Genomic DNA, 25,008 nt, shown 5'->3' with positions numbered 1-25,008 from the left:
GGCGGCCTGAGTAATGGAGGCGAATAAGCCGCTAAAATGCTGAATACAGAAGCAATTATGCTGGCCAGTGCTTTAGCCCTAACTGTCATTTAGCGTAATGGAGAGGAGATTTAAAAGAACAGGGCTGCCTGTTTCGAATGGGAATGCGAAGCGCAGTACAGAGCATTTTGGTTACATTAAGAATTGTGCCCAGATCTTAAGAACCTCCAGGCAAAGCAGCGCGCAGTCAGATTTAGTGATCCTTGGAGAAGTGCTGTTCTTTCTTGTCACTCTGCTAATGAACTCAACTCTCGTACTGCGTGTTCTTCGAGAGAGCGAGTGAGTGTGTGTAAGTATGTGTGCGCGTTTGGGAGAGTGCTGGTAGGCGTGTGTGTGCGCGTGTGCGCTGCATGGCAGAGTGTGTGGGAGTTGGTGCGTGCATGAGTATGGGGGGGGCACATACACCTGTGTGGGTGAGTGAGGGCATTGTTTGTTTGTGAGTATATGCTATCTGTGTGTGTGTGTGAGAGAGTGTGCGAGTGAGAGTGTATGCCATGCGTGTGTGTGTGTGTGAGAGTGTGTGTGTGTGTGCGTGTGAGAGTGCGTGTGAGAGTGTGTGAGTGAGAGTGTATGCCATGCGTGTGTGTGTGTGTGTGTGTGTGTGTGTGTGTGTGTGAGAGAGTGTGTGCGAGTGAGAGTGTGTGTGTGTGTGTGTGTGTGAGAGAGTGTGTGAGTGTGAGTGTATGCCATGTGTGTGTGTGTGTGACAGTGTGTGTGTGTGCGCGCGAGTGAGAGTGTGTGTGAGTAACCAGAGCTGTGTTCCACTGTGACCTTCATCAGATAGCTGCCTCCTATTTCCCCTCAGGCTGTTGAAATGTTTGAGAGAATGATAGAGCTCCCCGGCCTCCAGATTACTTAGCTATGCATGAGTTCCTCCACCGCTTCTACTGCACATTCCACTGCACTCAGCCTTATAAAATATTTACTGCTGAATTATGGCCCGGGCTCTGCAATGCCAGGGAAGGACAATATTTTGGAGCTCCTTTGTCTACCGAGGGCTGGATGTGTTTTCCCAGAAAAAGCCCCCGTTTTCTCCTCCGACGGAGGGCAAATGAGAAGCGATGATTTGTGTGCCTCTGGTTCCACGCCTGCTCGGCGCAAAAAGGGCTCGTGTGTTCTGAAGGTACACAACAATTATTGCATTGTCTGCCTGCCAAGGCTTGGTGTGTGCTGGCTCCCCTTTCCTGCCTTGGCGGGAGGCAGATGTGACCCAATTGTGGCAGAATGCAGAAAGGTGTGTGCGTAGAGGGGGTCGAGGGGGTGGGGGGTGGGGGGGGGGAGAGTGTCGTTTTCCTCTCCCTGCCAATAGCGCAATATTAAATCAAATAAAGGGGCTTTTATGAAGCCAGACCGCAAGGTGAATCTAGACACGGGAATCCGGTCCACGTCCGCCATTCCGGAGTAGGGCTCCCTTGCGCAGCTACGGGTGGGCACTCGGTGGTGAGAGCCGGCGTAAAGGTTCAAATCGGCCCGCACCGCCGCAGTGTTAAGGCTTGCTTATGGGAGAGGGGGCCGCGTTATGTAAATCCGGATTAAAGTAGGTAGGTGCGTTTCCTGTGCGTTTGAAGCGCTTTTGTCGCAGGCCTCCCGAACCAGTATTTTTTTTTTACTTGTTTACGCGGCGTGTAAATGTTTTCATTACCGCTGGGAAACACCTGCTTTCTTTTAAGAGAGGCAGATCTGATCTCTCGCTGCTATATTTATCTGGCCTAGAAAGGAGTAGTGTTACAGTAGCGTTTCAAAGCAGCTGCGACGGCAGCCATCTTTCGGCCTCGAGCTGTTGACGACTTTCTGTCGACGGAGATATCTGGCAGGCGCAGAAAACAGAATTTGCAGGTCTAATTATAATGCGCATTGTGGGTAATACAAACCGAGATATCTCTACGTGCAAGTGCTATTTTTATTGGCCGGTAATGTGACCCCGTTCAGTTGCCGTAGTTTCCAGCATACATGACTTTGTTTTATTTCCAGTCTCGCCAGCCGGCTGTGGTAATTTAAGAAAGCCGCGAATGCGCTTGATTGAATTTTGCCTGCATATTAAAATTGCACTGTGTCATTACTATAAGGGATTGGACTGTGAAGACCGCTGTTCATTAATTCAGTCGGCACTGTGGTGTTTTGAAATGGGTTTTGAAGTCGGTCAGCGCAGTCACCTCACAGACCGAGGTTTGACTGGTCCTGGTAATACGATTTGGAAATGGCGTGTATAGCTTATCGCCGTTGGTATTTATTTGACGACCTCTGGTGAGAAGTGTTGTGTGGCGAACGGTGACTGTCGCACTGCCACGGCTGTTGGATGGGACGCGTACTCTTTGAGATTTGAATCTCTGACACTTGATTTTACAGGCCCTTGAACTCAGAGGCCACGGTGCCTGAGAAGCCTGAGAAGCCGTACACGATGTTTGCTGACCGAGATGTGCTTCCTGATAGTCTCTGCAGTCGAGTTTCACTTTTCAAATTCCTTTTTAGATGTTCCTGCCACATTACATAACTTGCCTGGAGCAAGCCAGACATGGACAATTCTAGCTGGCCTAGTATTTATATAAATAGAAAATGGTGCGGAGGAACCAGGCTAATATCAGTGCAGATGCCTCTCTCTCTTCCCTCTCTTTCTCTAGCCCTCTCTCTCCCAGCAGTGAACTGAATTAATAGCAGATGAAAATAATTGCTTTCTTTCTCTTGAATTTATAAACAGATAAAAGGAGCACGTCATGGTCACCAGTATGGTGACTAACGCAATGGTCAACAACAGGGCTGCCGAGTACACCATAATTTTTCGGTACAGCGGCATGAATTCACACAGCAATGTGCGGTTTTTCAATGCTGTCTACAGTGGTACCTTATTGTTTGCCCATTGCAACAGTAGGGTACATTACAATTTGCAATGTAAACTCAAGGTAAATTGTCTGTTTTGAATGAAAAGCGACATGTAGTTGCAAACAAAATGGCAGACAAGTTTATGGAAACATGATTGAGTGTGAGCCAAGCGACACGGGCGGTGAAGCCTCTGTCTTGTGTTGCATTTGGCTGCACTTCTAAATGATTAAAGAATACTTGGAAGTGTGGCTGAGCAGTAAACCCCATCAACCATTAACAGTCATCTGTATTCCTCTTCTGTGGTCATGGAGTGGAGCACATGGGATCTGCTGAGTGGGTCTATCAGCTCCCGGTTGGTTGGATTTTTCGCGTCTAATATCCAATTTTTTTATGCTATTCACATCGTTAAGTATTCATGTTCTCAATAAAAATGGTGAAATTGATTATTACTGTATTTTGATTGGTCCTTATTTTTCGACGGTTACTTCAGTTTACAATTCGTAAACATTGTCATATTAGTAATAGTGTCAATAATATGACTCATAATAATACTAATAATAATGATACTTTGTCCAGATTGGCCAGCCCCAGTCAGAAAGAACATCAGTTAAATGTCAACACCAGCTCTGTTCCCTTCTGTGTGCCGTGTTTATAATATTCAGAGATCCTACCCCCCGTCAAATGTTCGCGGATGGTGCGGCAGGAAGCTGGCCACGTGCGGCCTGGCCTTGTGACGGGGACGGTCTGTTCCCTGCTCCACTCTCCCTCCCCGCAGAAACGTCTCGGCCTCTCCCGCCGCACCGACGCTCCCGGCCAAGCTAATTCCCACGGCCCTTTCTTCACGTTTTTTCCGCGCCGTTTCAAAGCGCCGGGCTTAATTGCTATTCCTGGAGAGCCAGCGGTTGGGCGCGTAGCGGTTCAAAGGACCGCGGTCCTGCGAGAGAGAAGGTTAGCGTAAATAACGCGGGCGCCCTGAACGGTGCCAGTCGCCCTGTCCGTGCCTGCCTGTGCCTGCCCGCCCGCGTGCGGCTGTTTTTCGGGCGCCGGGGTGCCCTCCTCGTCCCTGCCGCGAGGCGAAGCGACACACGGTGACATCAGAGATGGCGCATCTGCGGGGGGAAGAGGAAAGAGAGGCACTTCAAAGCCCGGACGGCTGCCTTTGAACCGTCAGCCCTTTTTCCCCCCCCTCTTAATGATTCCCTTATTATTCCTAACGTGACGCTTTCTTCACTTTCGCAGACGTTCAAGCCGCTGGTGGGGAAGACGGTGCTGGGCTCCATCGCGGCGGTGGAGTTCTTCTCCGACAGGCAGCTGGATTTCCTGACCGATGACGGCGCCTATCAGCCCTATCAGGTGTGTGGAACTGGCTCCCGCCGGCGGGGGGGTGGGGGGAGAGAGGGGTGATGTAATCCCTCGCCGGACTCGTTCCCGGGCCCAGAAACCCGAGAGGCCGGCCCGCAAAACGGCGGGTTTATTTTAACGTTTGATGACGACGCGGCTGGAAATCGCCGTTTCCTTCGCAACGGCGGGTAAACAAAGGTAGGGTTTCTGCACCGCGGGAGGGAGGGGGCCAGGGGGTTCATCGGCCCTTTTCCTGTGACATGAAATGGCCGCCGTGTGAATTGAAACGTTTGTGTTTGCCAGCTTTTGCAGATGTAGATAACGGCCCTTTTCGTGGACCTTTTTTCTGATAGCCTCATGAACGGTGATCTCCCGTGCTAGCTTGGTCCTGCTCTGACACACTAGTGTGTGAAAAGGCCAGAAGGACCGTTGCTGCTGCTACAGACATTTTTGTATGTCCAGCGTTTAAAACAGAAACGTGCCAGGGCGTTAGCCTGGCGGCTCAGACGTAGTGCGGAGCCTTCTGACACGTAGGTCCGCGCGACGCGTAGCGAAGAGAATTCAGTTCGCCACCATGCTGTACTCCACACACTGTACTCCGCACGCTGTTCTCCACACGCTGTACTCCTCCTCATTAGCTGCACGAGGACGTGGGTGTCGTCAGGAAGGGAAAACCGCACGGACGACCGGGGTTTCGAGCGCGAGCGCTGGGGATCTCTGCGCGGCTTTACTTTGCTCACAGTAGATTTATTTTCATTAAGCATTTGACCCCGGCATCTTGTGCCTGTTTCCATATTGTTTAGCACATAATGAAAAGCCATCTGCTGCTAAATTAAAATAATCTCCTTCTTATTTCTGCGCGCTCGAATAATGCCCTGCTGTCCGTAAGATTAAGGGACTGCACTCGGGCATTGTGTGGCCTGCGGTACATTACAGAATTGAAGGACAATAGTGTTTACCCACTCCTTTTGACATGGCACAATTGTTACTGTAGCATCTTTTCTCCGTCTCTATTTTTGTTTGGCCACCGCGCACTCAGCGTAATTGCTTTCATGGATGATCACATTTAATATTGACTAATCTATCTTTAATGTGCTGGAGATCAGTGTGTGCCCGCTCTCTACTGTGAAAGGCCTTTGACAAAGAGAGGCGCAAAGACGATTTGGGGGGGAAGAGGACCCAAATTGGATTGTGGGAATAAGTAATCGAGTCTGAGCGCTCGTTTCCCGAAACTTTCTTCTTCTTTTTTTTTTTTTTGCCGGTTAATTCCTCTTTCTTCCCGGGGGATTGACGGGGGAACACCGTGTTCCAGCCGTGCCGCGGAGCGAGAGACGGCCATAAAAAACGTCCAGTCCTCTCAGAAGGGGACCATCCCGGCAGGGGAAACCACCTCCTGCCGCAAAGCGCGTAAAACTCCCCTTAACCCTCCCCCTCCACGAAACGGTGGGGCGGAGGAGTCCAAATTTCCCCCTCGGCGGGGGGGCGACGTCCCAAGGTGCCCCTCTGGCCTCCGATTGGCCGGCGCGTCCCCTGGCGTCCCCGTGAGAAAGTACGCAGGTGTCCGCCGATGGACGCATTCCGTATTCGCACCATTCCGGCGCCTCGCTGCGAACCCCGGCTCTCTGGAATGCGGCTTCTCGTGATGAAAGAGCGTTCTGCTGCTCCCTGACCACGGGGCGCTTCTGCCCAGCTTTCAAGGTCCTCCCGTGTGCTACAGTTCCTGCAGGAGAGAACTCGGGCCTGCCGCGCGCAGAAACTGAAATGTTTATCATCCGGGGTTGTTGTCACAGGCACATTTCTCACCCGCGAATCAGCAGCTAGCCTGCAAAGTTGTTTGTTTAATACATTTTTTTCCCCCCCCTTGTTTGTTAAGGCTGTCCCGATGCACAGCTCAGGCCTAACATAAACACACTACCTTTGTTCGGTCAACAAAGATAAGGTGGATTTCAGCCATTGTATTCACAGCCGTATCTGGGTGACGAAAAGGTCGTGATTTTAATTGCCGTGTTTTTATAGCGTGCGTAGGGATCTGCAGGGGAGGAGTTACAGTAACTATCGCAATCTGTTTGCCATAAATGGCACAATGGAGTTATTGTGGGGGAAGCCAGCCGGCGGAGGCTGATGGCAGCGCGGTGTGGTTTGGGGAGGGGAAGCTGAACGCTTTAGCTTCAGCGGCTGCGGTGAGGTGGGGTGCCCCAGTGTGACTCAGACCTCAGCGGCACAAAGGCGGTTGAGAAGCGCGGTTGCCGTCGTGTTTTCAGAACGGAAGGTGAACCGTGTGTCAGCCCACCGAGCCTCTCCTTCAGGTGAAACCCTTCGAGCGCTGGGTTACGCGGTTTTACGACCGGCTATGACGGTTAGCCACGCTCAAAAGAGGATGTTAGCCACGCTCGACTATTTAACTAGTACCTGAAATGCGTCTGACGGCATCCTTCGCAAATTTTATCTTTAATTATGGGCCCATCCTTCTCTTTAACCTGGTTTAGAGTGCTGCTGTAGCTCCCGCTCTAGGGGCTTGTTGAGAAAATGGCCGCCCCTGGTTGCATGGAGAAGGATGAGTTTCGCCCCTGTTTTTGCTGAACGCGTGTCCCCTTTAACAGCACTCATTTGCCAAGTCCCTCCTAATGGACGCATGGGTGAGTGCGCTTGTTTGGTTTCTGCCTGCCTTACCAATTTGCTGCAGATAATCTGTATTTATGTTGAGGAGGACTCTGGCCTGTGAGGTTGGGGGGGGGATTGCAGCTGCTGTCTGTGTGAAACCGGGCCCGCCCCGCCCTGTCCTGTCCTGTACAGACCCGTCAGTGATCCACAGCTCTTTACCACTCACTGTAGGCCACACAAACAAAGCTAGCTCTCTCTCTCTCTCCCTCCCTCCCTCCCTCCCCCCCTCACTCTCCACCCCCTCCCTCCCTTCTCTGACCAGGCACTGACCAACCACACACTCGAAGGCCTATGTTACATTACCCCGGCAACAACACACTCGGGCGCCTGTATTGCATTACCTTGGCAACGAGCCATATTCCTGCACAGCTCACACTCTGCGCCTGCACTGCATTACCCCAGCAACAAGCCGTGTTCCCGTACAACACACACTCACACACACACACACACACACACACACACAGAACCTGGATCACATTACCGTGACAACAGACCATATTCCTCAACAGCACACATTTGGTGCCTGTACAGTTTGTGCCTGTGGAGCACAGCAACCATACTGTATATATCACTTTACTAGCACTGTTTTCTGAAACACTGCAGATACGTTACGTATCACCAGCCGCTTCAATTCCTTCACATTCGCTACCTACGTGCTAAATTACAAACGAGCGTGCAGCGTGTGTAACGTTAGCGTGTTTTACATAATGCTGAATTTCCATAAAAAGCACACTCACTCTTCCTGCATATTTCACGTCCTCAGCAGCAGGCCTTTACAATAGCCCCATTGTTTCTGTGTTCCGTTACCCCGGCGACAGCGTACACGTCACCGGAATACTACATTACCCAGCCTTCAATGCTCTGAAATACGACACTATCAATCCCACAATCGCTTTTCTTGACAAAAGGTCTCGCTGTCCGAATACGACACACTCCGTTCGGAGTGAGCGTTTCCCTTAAAACCCCGAACACCGCCAGAATCGTGTCCAGCAAAATGTAGGAGTTATTTTTGACAGCGGTATGCACAGACTGCCATATTTGCAGTGTTCTTAATGATCCACAGATCTCCGAGATTACTGTAGAAGTCATTAAATGAATGACCTACAGTAGTACTACCCCCCTGATTCCTTCTCCAGTTGCTGTTTACTGGCCTCCCTGATGCAAGACTTGAATTGGATCTCCCCGGCGAATACTGCCATGGCAACGCCTTGCAGCACTTCAGCTGAGCTCTGCCGTGCTGATAATTTATGGATTTGCAGCAGCGAATGTTTTGCTGACCTTTTTGGATAAATTTTAATTTCCCCTTGCAAGAAAAAGCTCACTGAAGGAAGCCGTGTTGCTGGCGAGAGGCGCTAGCTTGTAAACACACTGTAAGGCTGCGTTTTAAACGCATTTAGTACATACCAATGTAGCAAGTCGCGTTTGACAGTCGAGGTGTCGCTGCCTCTCGTAGACCTGTATCAAAGACTGTGGAAAAATTTAGCACTTCAAATGCGCAGTATTTGATTTTATAACAGGGCTGTTTCTGAAAGGATACCACACTGTATACAATGGGTTTTTTTTATATCTGCTTGAAATGTTGTTTTTCATTATTCACACAACAGCATTTTGGCAAAAAAAAAAAAAAAACTACTGAACACAACAGGATAAACCCCAGCAGTTGGATTTTGTGATGTTCCCAGAGCAGACTGAATTGTATTTATTTTTTTTACATTCGCCCGCGCGCCGAAAAGAACTCGATGTACCGCAGCAACATCAATCGCAGAGAAAGAGAGATGGAGGATGAAAGAGAGAGCCACGGCAACCCAGGAGCGGGATTGCAGAGGTGGAATAAAAGGCTAGGCCTAGCACAGCAGCTCTCTCTCTCTCTCTTTCCCCCCCTCTCGCTCTCTCACTCTCTTCCCTCTCTCACGCTTTTTCTGTATCTCTCCCTCTTTCTCTCTTCCCCCTCTCCCTCTCTGTCTGTCTCTCTCTCCCTCTTTCTGTCTCTTCCCCTCTCTATCTCTTGCTCTCTTTGTATCTCCTTTCTCTTTCTCTTCCCCCTTTCTCCCTCCCTGTGTCTCTATCTCTGTTTCACTATTTCTCTCTGTCTCACTTTCATTTCCTTTTCTCTCTGTATCGCTCCCTCTCTTTCTCTCTACCTCTCTCCCTTCCACTCTCTCTTTCGCCATGCCTGAGATGAGACGAGTCTCCTCACCTTGACGCGTGTCCCGGGGTCCTGGGCTGTGAATCACGGGGGATGTGTGTGTGTGTGTGTGTGTGTGTGTGTGCGGGGGGGATGTGTTTGTGTGTGTGTGGGGGATATGTGTGTGTGTGTGTGTGTGTGTGTGTGGGGATGTGTTTGTGTGTGTGTGGGGGATATGTTTGTGTTTGTGTGTGTGTGTGTGTTTGTGTGTGTGCGTGTGTGTGCGTGTGTGGGGGGGATATGTTTGTGTGTGTGTGTGTGTGGGGGGGGGTGTGCGTGCGTGCGTGCGTGCGTGTGCGTGTGTGCGTGCGTGTGGGGGAACATTAATGCGGTGCGGTGAGATGTCCTCTGGGCGTGGGGGTGTCTCTCTCCCTCTGCTACGCCCTCTGGAAGGCGAGCCCGTCTGCGTTCATCATGCCTCCCCCCCCTCAGGTTTTAGCGCGGGGGCCTGCGGAATGCTAATAAGAGCAGTCAGTCATGTGTAGCCGCTCTGTAATAGGAATCGGCCCCGGCGTACCCCCATTCATTCTTAATGAACACATTGTTAATTTCACCGGCGTACTGTAACCGCTGCTGCCGTCCGGCCGGGGCCTTTGTGCGCCAGCCTATTACGGATATTCCAGAAAGGCCGGCCGTATCGATCGCCCTTTTCACGCCGCACAATAAAGAAGAAAAGACGTTGGTTTTTTTTTCATGTTCCTCATTGTTGCTATTCCGTTCACAGTTCCAGCCGCAGCGCCCGGCCGCCTCGTGACTTTATTATCGGCGGGAGGGAGGGTTCGGGGTTTTAGGGGGGAGGGGGAGGGGGGGGGGGGACGCCTGCGAATTAATCTGCGTATGAATCTGGTCGGCGGGGCCCCGGTACGTGACGGTAAATCATAAAGAGCCGGAGCGGGGCTGGAGATTGAGCGCGGCGATGATCCAAGGTCACCGAGGTTGGTTCGTGTAATCATTCCGAGTCGCCTGTTTTTCGCAGCGCCCGGCGCCCGTAGCACAGCCTCGCCGTACCGGTGCCAGGGGAAATGAGGAGGGCTACCGGGGGGGGGGGGGGGGGACTCCTTAAACAGGGTTTCTGTGGAAGGAGCATATTGCAGAGAGGAGTTTCTCCCCCCCCTCCCCTCCCCGCGTGGGTTCTGCTGGCGGAGCGGGTGAAGGCTCGGTGCCGTGGAAACGCGCGAGAGCGCGCGCCTCAGCTGATTAGGGCCCCCGCCTAATGAGAACACGGAACACAGATGGCGCGGGGTTACGGCGCCGTACAGGGAGTTCCAGGGCCGTGCCGATCGGATCAGCCCGTCTGAGACAGGGACAGGAGCCGTCACCCCGTCTCCGGCTCTCTCTCTTCCCCTCTCTCTCTCGTCCGAGGAAGCCAAGGAGGCCCTTGTTTATCTAGGTCAGAGTTGGGTCTGGAAGTGTTTTAAATTCCAAAAAAGCTGCTCCCGCCTCTCTGTGTGAGTGTTGTACAATGTACCGCCGTGGAGAAAAGCCTGTAACGCAGCGCTGTTAAAGTGATGGATGACAGCCCGGCGCAGGGGGAAAAAGTGCATCTGCTCTGTCCTTCACCAGGACGTGTGTGTGTGTGTGTGTGTGTGTGTGTGTGTGTGTGTGTGTGTGTGTGTGGGGAGAGCAGGTTGTGAGTGTGTGTGGAGTGGGGGTGTGTGCGGGGGGGAGCTGTACGTGAGTGTGTGGGGGTATGTGTGTGTGCAGGGGTTTGTGTCTGTGTGGGAGGGTACGGGGAGAGCAGATTGTGTGTATGTGTGTGTGGGGGGGGGCAGTATGTATGTGTTTTTGGGTGTGGTAGAGGGAACAGTGAGTGTGGTTACTGTAAGGAGAGCCTTCAGCAGTCAGATGACTGGCTCTCAGCTTGGTGAGACATGGCTGGAGCTATAAACCCCACTGCAGGCTGAATCTGACGCATAGTGCAATTTTTTCTTTTTTCTTTCTTTCTTTACATGCAGTGCCACCACACAGTCCCGCTACCATGTTTTCCACACCAAGCTTCCAAAATTGTCACAGGTTGAGTTTTTAAAATTGCAAGGGAGTTCGTTATGATGGAATTTGACGTTCAGGTGAGGGATGAAAGTGGCGCATCAGTGGCATTGCTCCGGGGGGCTTTGGGGAAACGCGACTGTCACACAGGATGGCGCTCCTTGACAGCTGCTCTAGAGCAGCGCCGAGGATTAGCCCAGAGAAAGTGCACAACTCACCCGGCTGGGTCGATAAATAAATCATACCGTCCTCCCTCCCTTAAAATAGAACCACAGATGCATTTTGTTCAAAGTGCAGTTTAAAGCACAACGGCAGACAGGAAGAGAGAGTGAATCTGTTTACGCGTCGGATTCCTGGGCGAACGCCCTCCCCTGTGTGGCTAGCGTACATTTTTTTTTCGCTTTACAGTGTGCGACAGACGGATCTCAGCTACCGACCTTCCACAAGGACTGGGCTGGTCAGCTTTTATGACAGTAGGCTAATTAGTCTTCCTACGCCGCAACATCAACGGAATATATCTCTTCGTACCCCCGTGTCTCCTAGGAGTGCCGAGCGGACGTATTTTCACTCGATGATCTGCTGTAGAACTAAAGCGCACATTCAGAACTTACCAGTAATTCGCGTTACTACCATTGCCTAAAATAAACGCCGTTTATGTAAATATAACTGTGTCTGTTTGTTCGTCTCTGGTAAGGTCTTAGCAGTGTATCCACCGCATATACGCAACTAGTTTGCCATAACGGAATGCGAAATTTAATACTTTAGGTAGTTAGGCTACGATGTCACCCTCGCAGCACTTGCGACACTTTTTAGCGTAGCACATAACCGGTTACTCATGTACACAGCAATCAAAATGCCACATGTCACGATAAGTCACTACAACAGAGATACGCAAGGACCCTGAATAGATCGTCTAGGCGAACAGATCGAAGAGCGACGGCGGCTTTCAGTCTGCTTGCTAGTGAAAATGGCGGCGGGAGGACGTGTCCCAGAGATACAGCTCTGCGTGTGGGAGAAGGAGGGGAGCGGCGGGGTGTTTCCACGGCCCCGGCTCATCTGTTTATCCGCCTGTGCCCGCTGAGCGCCTGTGTAAATAGCCCTTCCTCTGCCCCGCCACCGCCCGCCTTTTCCACTCATCATCCGCAGCACAATTAATGGAAGTGGTGGGCGGATTTCCCCCCTCACCCCGCGTGAACTCCCGTCAAGCCCAGCGACGGGAGCGAGTGACAAAAACCACAGCCACAAACAGCCTTTGATTTTCTTTTCTTTTTTCAAACGCTCAGTAGATAAATAAATAAACGCTTCCCTTGTTGTTCGGTTGTTGCCTTTTGCTTTTGGTCGAGGTACTATGTGAATATTTTTTCCCCCTTGACTGTATGTAGCCTATGGTGTGTCGAAGTTTGTGATATTTTTTATTTCTTCATATTATAATTTTTTTAAAGCCTGCCTTTCATCCTACCTCTGCCTAGGCTAGTTTCTTTTTAAACCACTCTGGCGTATGTCCCAATTCTCCTGCGCTGACACAGGCAATCTAAATTTAGGTGTTCTCATATGCAATTACCCTACACTTTGTTGAAATGTAACACGTGTAACGTGTTGGTGTAATTAAATATATTTTTGTCTGTATGCATTTATGTTTTATTTGTTTCGTGGCATGGTCGGTAGATAGAAAGTAAGAACTGTGACACAGCTCTAAAGGAAATTGTTGCATCAGCGGCTGGCTCTGTGTTTGTGGCCTGTGTGTGGGTGTGATTGTGGCTGTGTGTCTGTGTCTGTCTGTGTCTGTGTGTGTATGTGCGGGTGTGAGTGCGTCTGTGTGTGTGTGTGTGTGTGTGTGTGTGGGTGTGGGTGTGAGTGCGTCTGTGTGGCTGTGCATCTGTGTGTGTGTGTGTGTGTGTGTGTGTGTGTCAGTGCATGAGAGAGAGAGAAACGGCCGTTCTCTGTACTGGGGATTTCAGGGTTACTCAATCAAAGTCAAATTGAGGAGGAAGGAAATGGCCGCAAAGCTTCCAGCCTCCCAGCTGTATTGCTGCATGGGCTGCGGGGGTTTGATATTGATTGCTTACGGTTGCGTGGGAATCCAGTAAATGGCTGGTGTTTTCCTCTGCGTATCAAACAAGAGACTGCCTGCTGCAAGGAGCCTCTCAGGAGGCTGAGGAGAGGATAATCCCAACACACTCCCTTAACAAGGCTTCAAGACTCCCCTACCCCGAGCCACGACAGACAGAAAGGGCTTCAGCTGTCCTCTGAGTGTGTGTGTGTGTGTGTGTGTGTGTGTGTGTGTGTGTGTGTGTGTGCGTGCGTGTGTGCGTGTGTGCGTGCGTGCGACACAGCCGTGCTTGATTAATGTTGTGGATCGCAACGAGAGCTGCAATTTCTCAAAAATGTTTGTTTACCTCAACGGCTCGTCCTCTGGGGGGGGGGGGGGGGGGGCAGGTTATCGATTTTTTTAGATGCTCGCGCAATCCTGCTGAAGATCAGTCGTGCACATCTCTCCCCCGGCTCATTAATCCATGTGTAATCAGCTCTCCTTGTGGTTTAAAGTGCTGCCTTGCTAAAAAGATAAAAATGTGTCCATCCTGCATCGGTGTCGCACGGGGAAGCAGCGAGGGCCGTGGTGGAGTAATGTGCAGTAGCCTGACCCCCTCTCTGTGACTGGTGACTCTCCTAATGCCCCCTGCGCTCTTCTCGTCTCTGACAGGATGAAGTGGACAGCTTGAATCCTGTTCTCAGGGATAATCCACAGCTACACGAAGAGGTGAAAGCCTGGGTGAAAGATCAGAAGGTTCAGGAAATTTTTATGCAAGGTACGTGTCCGTATTTCTTTTGCAAAGCATCCTGCAATGGCACACGACCAGACACCCTTGGGCCTGTTCAGTCTGCTACGGTTCTGGAACACGAGTACGTTCCAGCTGAACTACAGTTAACACTTCTTATTTCCATGCATTTATTTATTAAATTTTCGCCTCCCGGCGTCGTGACCCTTGGTGTTTTGAAAAGGCCTCCGGTGTTTTTTTCACTGGGTACCTGAGGGTTCATGGGCTCTGGTGGTCTTGGCAAGCAGCTTGTTTACAAGGTCCACGACGAAATTCCAGCCTCACAATTAGAGATAATTGTTGTGCTTGGCAGCTAGCGAAAACGACCGAGTGGAAAGAATCCGAAGCCAAGGGTTTTGGGTGTTTTTTAGGCTGTGGGTACGGTCTCTTCACACTCCCTGCGCACGAGGCTGCATGAGACCGGTACCGCTCTTCTCGGCACACAAAGGGTTACCTCACCACCGCCACATCAGGAATCTCAGTTAATTAATCTCGCCGACTTGTCGTCGTCTCGAACTGAAGCCGTGCCTGCCACCCTGACATGCAGTGCACATGCAAGGTGTCAGGAAAAACACGCTACGCCAGTTCTGTGGCTTTTAAAGCACGGGCTGCTTGGAGAGTAGAGTATATTATGCGGAACGTGTGAGAAGGCCTCGTGGGTATCTGCACTGAAGCCTCAAACGCTCAGTCAGTTCAAAACAAGGAAGAGGAAGTAATGCATTTTTATGGGCCGGATAAATCTTTAATAATAGAGAAATTTAATAACCATAATAACTTAAAGATTACATTATCAAATCTTCATGCGTTTGCCGGAAGGGACTTGGGAGTCCCAAATATTGCCATCCTCTCGGTCTCCGTTTTGTGCTGACGTACGATATCCTTCCCGGCTTCACAGCAGGCTGTTCGTTCTCCCCCTCTTCTTCCTCCTCCTCCTCCTCCTCCTCCTCCTCTTTCTCTCCAGGTCCTTATTCGTTGAATGGCTATCGCGTACGAGTTTACAGACAGGACTCTGCCACGCAGTGGTTCACGGGCATCATCACCCATCACGACCTCTTCAGTCGCACTATGATTGTGATGAATGACCAGGTAAACACATACGAGTCCGTATCCCCCCTGCATGTCCTCTCAGTTTATTCTCACCGCTGGTTTCTACCCCATGTTCTTGCTATTTGGAGGTTCAGGCCTGGTGTTTGCCCTTCCGTTACTCTTTAAAGCGTCTTTGTTTCTTTGTAAAAAGGCTCTACAAATAACATTGAACGCACTTGGAACTGTGTTGTATTATGGCTATTGTGCAGGTTTATCTTACCGTTCCTGTGCCAACGTTAATCCTTTCGGCCAGCCCCATTAAGGCGACATTGTAAATGAAAGGAATCCGTTTTAGCTCAGTTATGTACATCGTGCATATTCATTCCGCTGACGGAGTTGCCAGATGGTGCCAGACGGTGTCAGATCCCTGAGGGGATATCCCAACATGTTTTGTGTTCTCCAGGTACTAGAGCCTCAGAATGTTGACCCTTCTATGGTACAGATGACTTTTCTAGACGATGTGGTCCATTCTCTGCTAAAAGGTGAAAACATCGGCATCACGTCCAGACGCAGGTCCCGTTCCAGCCAGAACAGCAACACTGCCCATGTGAGTCAACCAAGCCAGCTCCGTCACTGCTCTCCCTCCTTCTGTGGGGTTTAGTTTGATAACCTTTTACAAAGACGTCTATCCTTTTTTGGTTACGCCGTTGAACTGTGTGAATGTACTGTTCTTTTGCAACCGTCACCCTTATTTGTTTGCGTATCTGTGTGTTTTGTACATGTGTTATTATTACTTGTCATGCTGATCGCTAGAACCTGTGTCTGTAGCTAGCTTTAAAGTAAAGTTCCTATGTGCTTAGATCTCTAGAAGGTTGTAGATGAAACATATCACCGGTCCCTTTATCATTAACGAGATTTCTCTGTTCCACCTTGTTCCTCTGTGTTCTGTTCTGTTTTGTTCTGTTCTCCTTTTAAAACATTAATTGGGGATATGCAAGCAGACCTCAGGAGGGAGACCTACCGGCACCACTGGAAGCACTCAGGTACCGGGCCGCGACCTCTGTAGAAACAGCAGTGTGTAGTGTATCTCTCAGACCATTGCATATCCCACTCTATAGTCGTCAATAGCCCAGATAAGAGGACTTGTGATAATGTTCGTTTTGGTTAAAAGGACGAATCTTTCAAGGAGCCATAGGAACTCTTCTTTTAAGCTGATGTTTTGCCTCTTGCCTCTGTTTTAACGAATGATTGAAGTTATGCGTCAAAAAAGGCAAAAATAAAGACCAGGCCGCAAGACGATTTCCTCTGTTGAGTAAAGTGGCGGTTTAAACGCTGGCGGTGTGCAGTTGTCTGACGGACGTCCTTCGAGCGCGCCTGGGGTCTGACGGCCGTCGCTGTGGTTCTGCGTCCCCACAGGGTCACTACACACGCGCTCAAGCCAACAGCCCCAGACCCGTGATGAACTCCTCCAGCTCCGGGCCCAAGCAGGCGGGGCAGCAGCAGCAGCAGCTGGGCCAGCAGCCCCCTCAGCTCCCGCCCCAGCAGGGCCAGCAGTCCCCCGGCCAGCAACGCGTCTCCCGCTCCGGCCGCAGGAAGGGCTCCGACAGCAGCGTCCCCGACGACGACAAGATCAAGGAGGAGAAGACGGACGGCGGGAGAGGAGGTGCGCCCCCACCCCGAATCACGCTCCCGTCCCGATAGGAGCGATCGGTTTCCGCTATCAGCTCCGCTAACTCGTGTGTTTATACACTGCAGAAATGCTTGTTGTGACAAGCATTTTTAGACGTGTAATAAGAATTTTTTGAAGTTACTGTGAAATTTTCTCACCCTATTGGCAAATCTTGAAATGTCGTCTCACTGGCAGTTTTTTTTGTCTCACCTAACAAAAAAATAATGTAAATAAGATTTTTTTGTTTAAATATGAGACTAAGATATACCGAGGGCTGTTTTTGTTTGTTTTGCAACGTAGACACATTGCGTAACTGCGGACCAAAAATAGCCCTACTGGAGTAACTTATCATAACTTTCAGGCTTTCAACTCGCGGTAAATTCATAAACACTGAGGACTGAGAAGACCTTTTGTTGGAGTGGAGTTAAAAAGCCCTGATTAGTTGAACGCGGTGCTTTAAAGTGCTGTGCTCACCAGAGGAGAAAGCCTGCCACACAGCACCGGCTCTCCAGATGGAGGCCAAGGCCACGCGGGTCCGCCCAGGCGGGAGTCTCTTCCGCAACCATGCTGAAGCACTTTGAATATTCATGAGTGCAGGAGTGATGGTATGCCTGCAGGAGCTTCAGCAGTGTAGAAAACTAGCAGCGGAGCTATTTAGTCCCCTAATGGGGAAGGGGGTGTTTTTTGGCGTATAGGAAAGGGCCACTGCTCTTAATATGTGTCAGAACCGGCTGCCAAAGTGATGGGTTGAGTGCGGAATCTGTGGAAAAAGGGACGTTTTAAGTGAGCATAAATTAATCCCGGGGTCTCGTTTATCACACATCTAATGCAGCACTTAGGGTGCAATCAGCATTTTAAATGTAAGGAAGAGATGACATCATGCTCTGGTCAGATATACTTAGGGACCAGCCAGGCAGTTCGGGCCACGCGAATGCGTTGCGTAATGGCTGCTGGATCTCAAGTAGTCATCTGCATTTGATATTTTTTTTTTTTTTTTTTGAAGGCATTGCTAAAGTTTTTTTTTTTTTTTTTGCTAACTTAGTTTGCCACTTAAAGACCCTGCATTAGTTAAAATGTCATCCTGCTGACACGATTCATCTGCTTTAACCTCCAGACTTATCGAAGAGCAAAAGCAAGCAGATGGTGAACAAGCGGAGGAAACCCGAGGACGACGACAAGAAGGGTTTGAAACGGCTGAAGCCGGACAACGTCTCGGACTTCTCCGAGAGCAGTGACTCTGAGCACTCTCACAAGAGGGCCGCGGACTCGTCCTCGGAGCACAACTCCGAGAGCGAGCTGAAGGGAAAGAGCACTTCCAAGGCCAGCGAGGAGGACGAGGACGAGGACCACAAGTCCCAGAGTTCCAAGGGGGGCGGCGAGGACCCGGCGAGGATAGGCGGGCTCTCCCCGCGGGGGGAGAGGGAGAGGGAGAGGGAGGGGGGGGAGAAGGGCCGGCTGGGTGAGCCGGCGCTTTTAGCGGACTGTGAGCGGCAGGAGGACAAGGCTCCGCCGGCCAAGCCGCCCACCCCCTCCGTCCCCGAGGTGCAGGGCTGCATCGTGGAAATGAAAAGCACTGTGAAAACGCACGGACCCAAGGACCATTACGGCCCCTCCGCCGGCAGGCCCCAGTGCGTCATCGACATCACGGAGGAGGGGAACGCGCGCCCGGGGTCGCGGGAGAGCTCGGAGGCCGTCTCGGCCCTCCTGGCCTCGCAGAAAGCGGAGCTGTACGCGCCCGAGCCCCGCCACCTGGTGCTGAAGCCGGCCGCCCTGGACTGCAGGAAGCTGGAGGCCGAGCAGCCCACGGTGCGCAGCCTGGGCGGCAAGGCGGAGTTCGGCCATTCGGAGGTCATCCGGCCGGTCACGTCCGTCAGCGAGTCGGCCGCCGTGGCCGAGCGCGAGAAGGTTCAGCAGTACTCCTCCATCGTCCCCTGCGTGGCTGAGGACGCCCGGAGGCCCCGCAAGTCCAGCCCCTCGCCCGACGTCCTCAAACCCAAGTGCAATCCCTCCCCCGACATCGTCAAGTCCAAAACCCACAGCGTCCTGGAGACCACCAAGCCCAAACCAAACACGTCCCCCGAGGTGTCCAAACACAAAATCAGGTACCCGGACGCCGGCCGGCCCGCGTCGAAGGCCGAGCTGGACGCCCTTCCCCGCTCCAGCTTCAAGCCCGTTCCCGCCCGGGAGGCGGGGGCCGCGCAGTCCACCAAGAGCCCCCTCATCATCGACAAGAACGAGCATTTCACCGTTTACAGGGACCCCGCCCTCGTCCGGCCCGAGGCGGAGACCAACCACATCGCCTATTTGCACCAGCACCTGCACCCGCTCCACGCCTCCTCTCACCCCACCTGCCTCACCGCCAACACCCACCACCCGTCCCACCTCCTGCAGGGCTCGCCCATCAACGCCCACGCCGCCCACCACTCGGTCCACCACCCCCACCTGCTGCCCGGGGTGCTGCCCGGCCTGCCCCCGGCCTCCCTGCTGGGCGGGCACCCCCGCCTGGACTCGGGGCACGCCGGGGGGCTGAGTCACCTGGCTCTCGCCCACCACCACCCCCACCAACAGCAGCAGTTCCTCCAGCAGCAGGCCCCACCACCTCTGCTGGCTCAGACGCACTCTGGCGCCTCCTACAGCCAGCTGGGGCTCTACCCCATCATCTGGCAGTACCCCAACGGCACCCACTCGTACCCGGGTCTCGGCCTGCCCTCGTCCAAGTGGGTGCACCCCGAAAACGCCGTCAACTCTGAGGCCAGCTTACGGAGGGTAGGTGTTTTTGGCGGCGGATGCGTGTATCTGCGTAGATGACCTTGTATGTTGGATGTTTTACATTTGCTGCATGATGCCATGAAGGGCTGCGTTGAGACTGCACGCAGATGAAGTAAATTGCACAGTGCGCGCATTGTACAAAATAATTGGCAACGTTCCTGAATGTTCATTTTTGCGTGAAGTGATGGGGTGAACATGACCTCAATTAAACCGCGACTGAAAGTGTTTCATTCATTGGGAAACATGGACGTCTGATGACCGTAACTGCTTATTAGCGGCCGTTATGTCGCAAACATGGTAGCTGGTTTCTTCATTAAATTGTCTGCCTGAGAGGGGGAAGAGTGACATTCAGAGGGTGCCTTTTGTGGCCAGTGGAGCATGATGGGAAGTGGTAAGCTGGGGCAGTGACAGCACTCGTGACTGAGAGGCGGGTCATGAAGGGACGGCTCTGCTGTGGGGCTCGTGTGCAGTGAGATCATCCTGACAAACAAACCGCGTTAAGCTCCCTCAGTGCCTCTCTCCCCTCCCCTATACACACACACACACACACAGGCAGGCAAGCATAATGTGCCCATTCTCATCCCCCCTCCCCCCACATTCATCAGGGTTAGGCCTGAGTGAGCATAGCCAGAAGATTTTGGACAGTATGCCAGCTATGCGTTCTCCACTGTGACTTTCCTTTTGGCAGGAAGTTGTGGACACTATGGCTGTCTAGAAGAGTTTGTGTTTTTGTCTGTCCTAGTGTGTTTAGCTTATTTATGCATTTGTGTGTGTGTGTGTGTGTGTGTGTGTGTGTGCGTGCTTGCGTGAGTGCTTGTATTTGTGTTTTTGTGTGCGGGTGTGTACGTGTGCGCTTGTGTGGGTGGGTACGTGTGTGTGTTTGTGATGTATGTGTGGGTGCGTGCATGCTTGAGTGTATATGTATTTGTGTGTGTGTGTGTGTGTGGTTGTGGTTGTGGTTGTGTGTGTGTGTGTGTGTGTGTGTGTGTGTGTGTGTGTGTGTGTGTGTGGGTGCGTGCATGCTTGAGTGTATATGTATTCGTGTGTGTGTGTGTGTGTGTGTGTGTGTGTGTGTGTGTGTGTGTGTGTGTGTGTGCGTGTGCGTGTGGGTGTGTGTGCGCGTGTGTGTGCGCGTGTGTGTGCGCGTGTGTGCGCGCGTGTGTGCGCGCGTGTGTGCGCGGGTGTGTGCGTGTGCGTGTGCGTGTGCGTGTGCGTGTGCGAGTGCGAGTGCGAGTGTTCACGCTCTGGGCAGACTCTGACCCTGTGTGTGTGTGTGTGTGTGTGACAGAACTCCCCCAGCCCCTGGCTCCACCAGCACACACCGGTGACCTCTGCCGACAGCCTGGGGTTACTGAGCCACGTCCCGGTCCGACCCGCCAGCGCCGACCCCCACCGGCCAATCAAGATCAACGCTCACGCCAGCCCCCCCCTGTCCAAGACCGCGGGGGACCTGCACCGAGAGTGAGTCCTCCAAACCCGTGCGCGCGCTTAACTAACATGTGACCCCGAGGTGGAACAAACGGCATGTGATGGGAGCACTGTGCATTCATTCAGCGCACTTCTGCTAATGAAACGCCTCTACTGCGGCCCTGCTGGGGAAGACAGGGCAGCTATGCACAGACAGACTCTCTCAGTACACTCTCCTTATGTGTGGGGAAGAGGTTAACCATAGCAGTGACCTCAGCGCTCCCCCTCGTGCTAATTATATTCTTATATAGTCTTTTATTCCATCATATAGTCTTATATTCCCATGTCCTATGCCTTTCATTAATGGGAGGTGTTTCATTACTGCGATTGTGTCTGCTGTCATATGATCTCTGTGATGTGATATGATGATATGTGCTGGCACTGGTCCATTTTGTGTCATTAGCACATAATGGTGAACCGATTCATGCAGGCGTGGTTCTGTTGAGTAGTGTCGTATACAAAATCAACATTATGTCATTGCTCTCCTGGCTTTAAGTAGGTGAGAAATGTGGTGTGATGGCGCTCGGGTGAGCTGTTGTTCATTTTTTTAAATGTCTGCGGTTTCCAGGGAGCTGGAGAAGAAGGGCTTCATGGACCCGTTGCGAACCATCACCACGGCCCACCTGAAGCAGGACCAGAGCCGGAGCAGGACGCCGACGGGCAAGGACGGGCACGCGGCCCGGCTGTTCCTGGACCCCCTGTCGGCCTGCCACGGCAAGCCGCCTCCGCAGCCCAGGCTGGCGCCGGACCCCGGCGACCGGGCCAGCAAGTACAAGGAGGAGAACCGGCGCATCCTCCAGGAGAGCATCGAGGTGGCCCCTTTCACCGCCAAAATCCGGCCCAGCGAGGCGGAGAGGGAGCCCTACCAACGCGTGCCGCCCAAGGGCCTGGCCCTCCACCCGGACAAGGACCTGGATCGCTCGTCCCCCGCTACTGCTGCCGAACTCTACAAGTTCAAACACGCCGTCCCGCAGACCCTCCCCCCCAGCAACTACTTCACCACCCTGTCCAACAGCGTGGCCAATGAGCCGCCCCGCCTCTACTCCTCCAAGGAGCTCAACTCCTACTTCGACAAGGTGGGCGGAGGCGGGGCCGGTCAGCCGCCCACCTCCAGCCCCATGTCGCTGGCGGGCTACGGGGCCAAGCCCTTCTCCAAGCCCCCTCCTCTCATCAAGCACCAGCCGGAGGGCGAGGGGCTGGTGGGTAAAATCACAGAGCAGCTGTCCCAGCAGGTTGCCATGCACCCGATGGGAAGCCCGGTGGCCAGTGAGAGGAGGACCCCGGCCGCCTCCCCTTCCTCCTCCTCCTCCTCCTCCTCCTCCTCCAACCCCCTGCGCTGCATGCCAGCCCTGCACCGGGCCCCCGTGTTCCACCCGCCCACCCAGCAGACCCTAGACCGCAAGGAGGCGGGCTACGGCCGGCTGTCCCCGCCCACGCTCACGCCCATCCAGCCCGTCAGCTCGGCCGGGAAGGTGTCGGAGCAGCAGAAGCCCCCCACGCTGCTCCCGGAGCTGCGGGAGGTGGCCGGGGCCCAGAAGGGCGGGGGCGAGATGGCGTCCGAGGCGTGGAAGCCCGGGGACCCGCAGGGCCACGAGAAAGCCGGGTGGCACTCGGAGAAGAGCGGGGCGAAGCCGCAGGCCGCCACGGCCTCCGTTATCGTACGTCCGTCTACGTGTATAAAGTACGACGGCTCGCCAGGACCCAGGACGGGGGTTAAGGAGCCGGCCTTGGAAAGGCCGTTCGCGGGTAAGAACCAGACAGACCACCCCAAGCCTGACCAAGGCAGGGAGCCGGGGAGGGTCATCCTGCCCAACACCAACCTGGAGGACGCCTGCATGCAATACAAGAAGAGCCTTCTGCGGGCATCGCATGGAAGCGTTCCCATTCCCACGACCTCCGTCAACTCCGTGTGCCACCCTAAGCCCGAGGTGACCACGTCCGTGTCCTCCACCGCCAGCGTCCTGAGCCGGGGGTGCGACGCCGTGTATTCGTTGGCGGGTAGCGGACGGCCAGCGGTCCACCTGGGCGTGGAGCTGCTGGACGACCGGTCCCGCACCACCTCCCCTGGAGCCTTTCCGGGCCCGCCGGGAGTTGCCACGACGACCTCCGCGGGCCAGCCGTTCTCCACCAGCTTTGTCCACCTGAAAAAGCACAAGGCCGCGCTGGCGGCCGCCCAGTCCAGGAGCGTGTGCGCGGGCGTCACCGAGAGCGAGCCCCCCGGCCCCAAAGCCACGCCCTGCCCGCCGCCCGTCACCCAGGACGGCCTCGCCCCCGGCAACAACGCCCCCGGCAACAACGCCCTCAGCAAAGCGCCCAGCTCCCTGACCAACGGCCAGCCTCCCCCCGCCCAGCTGGTCCAGCCCAACTACCACAAGCTGAAGAAGGCCTGGCTCACCCGCCACTCGGAGGAGGACCGCAACACCAACAAGGTGGAGAAACTCGCCGGCCCCGTGTCGGAGATCATCAAGCCCTGCACCGTCAGCCTCATCGCCTCCACCTCCAGCGACGTGGAGATGGGCAAGGAGGCCAAGCCTCCCGGGGACAAGCCGTCTCCGCCCCAGCCTCCGCAGGAGGACAGGCGGACGCGCCGGGGCTCCAAGCGGGCCTACGAGTCGTGCTCGGACAGCGGCGAGGACTCGGACGAGAGCGAGAGCAAGTCGGAGCAGAGGGCCAAGCGGCAGCCCAAGCCCACCTACAAGAAGAAGCAGAACGACATGCAGAAGAGGAAGGGCGACGAGAAGGACGAAGACGAGCTCAAGCCCAACGGCATCTTCCGCAGCGCCAGGGAGAAGACCAAGCTCAAGCTGGCCAGCAGCAGTAAGTCCCGTCCGTAAATATAGACTTTATCTCACAGGGTAGAGATAGGCACCTAATAAATAATTTCATTACCTCATGGACCTGGCTTGTATAACTGTCTAACTCAACAACTAACTCACTCGCTCACATTTAGCGGGGTGAAGATTCTTCACAAGGGGGAGCTATTGGCACTCCCGGTGTCATTATTATTTAAATTTGTTTTATTACATGTGAAGCGCCTCATGGACTTGTAACTCACTCACACACTCACATTTAGCAGGACAAAGATTCTTCACGAGGGCAAGCTATTGGCACTCATGGTGCTTTGCATCAGTAACACTGTGTGTCCTTGTTTTTATGTTCATTTTACATTGAAAATATAGCTGTATATATATGTGTATTGTAGTTTTAAAAATGTGTATATTCCTTCAGCCCCCTGAATATTAGACACTTACTGTTCTCGTTACGAGTTCTGAAAGGGAAGACATCGAATGTCAAGCATTCACATCTGGCCTGCAGCTGTGTGTGTGGAGGGAAAAAAGAAGTCCTGACTAGGAATGTTCACGTTTATGTGAAGTACATCTTGCCAGGACATGTTAAGTGTTTGCTTTCTCTTAACTGGAAAACTCCCTCAGCTTTTGTGGATTATTATATTTCTATAGAAAATAGCTCCTTTGTTACGGCGTCATGTTTTACTGAGTCAGTCACGAATGATCCGCATTGCTTTAATAATTCAACAAAAGTAGGTATTGGTCTGCCCTTGCGGGTAGCTACACGAACCGCTCCATATAAGAATGAACTTCTGCCCTCCTTTGAGTTCATTATTTTAATTGGTGTTTGATTTCAAACATGAAATATTCAGCTTGAAGAATGGGGTGTTGTACTTTACAGATTAGCATCATGACTGTGTCACTGCTGTGAAACGCATTACGTGAAACCTGGCCTTTGTCTTGCTCCGAGTTAGTTTTGTAGTAGCCTTTATTCACCTGGAGGGGAGATGTGGTTAGTTTTTGAGGAAAGCCATGGTGCCAAGGTTTTGACTCTGGCGTGGCCTGCCTTCCAGATGGCATCCCGCGCTCGGTGCTGAAGGACTGGCGCAAGGTGAAGAAGCTGAAGCAGACGGGGGAGTCCTTCCTGCAGGACGACTCGTGCTCCGAGATCGGGCCCAACCTGCAGAAGTGCCGCGAGTGCCGGGTGGTCCGCAGCAAGAAGGGAGAGGAGCCGGCCCACTCGCCCGTCTTCTGCCGCTTCTACTACTTCCGCCGGTGAGCCTCTCTTTCCCTCCACCCCCCCCCCCCCCGTCTCCCCTCCACCCCCCCGTCTCCCCGCTTGATAGCTTCAACCTGTTTCCCGCTCGGCCTCGCAGACGTCGGCCATTTTGTTCTGGAGCCGCGGTGCCTCCATCGCGGTGGGTCTGCGGTGGCCGTCTGAGTCGA

General features: G+C 53.1%; 1 protein-coding gene across 4 annotated transcripts in view; it reads left to right on the top strand.

The window, feature by feature from the left end:
- Nucleotides 1-25,008, top strand: part of jmjd1cb (jumonji domain containing 1Cb) — a 105,944-nt gene that overhangs the window by 69,266 nt on the left and 11,670 nt on the right. For 2 of the 4 annotated variants that reach the window (XM_061225396.1, XM_061225399.1), the window contains 10 exons: nt 4,096-4,209; nt 13,731-13,836; nt 14,807-14,931; nt 15,335-15,478; nt 15,870-15,914; nt 16,288-16,534; nt 17,655-19,306; nt 20,598-20,770; nt 21,345-23,593; nt 24,636-24,837. In XM_061225396.1, coding sequence (XP_061081380.1) covers nt 4,096-4,209; nt 13,731-13,836; nt 14,807-14,931; nt 15,335-15,478; nt 15,870-15,914; nt 16,288-16,534; nt 17,655-19,306; nt 20,598-20,770; nt 21,345-23,593; nt 24,636-24,837 — 5,057 coding nt within the window. The remainder of the gene's footprint in view (nt 1-4,095; nt 4,210-13,730; nt 13,837-14,806; nt 14,932-15,334; nt 15,479-15,869; nt 15,915-16,287; nt 16,535-17,654; nt 19,307-20,597; nt 20,771-21,344; nt 23,594-24,635; nt 24,838-25,008) is intronic. The other 2 variants (XM_061225397.1, XM_061225398.1) reach the window with 2 other exon arrangements.

Source organism: Conger conger, chromosome 2 (genome assembly GCF_963514075.1).
Source record: "Conger conger chromosome 2, fConCon1.1, whole genome shotgun sequence".
Taxonomy (NCBI): domain Eukaryota; kingdom Metazoa; phylum Chordata; class Actinopteri; order Anguilliformes; family Congridae; genus Conger; species Conger conger.
This window is presented reverse-complemented; position numbering and strand designations above follow the sequence as displayed.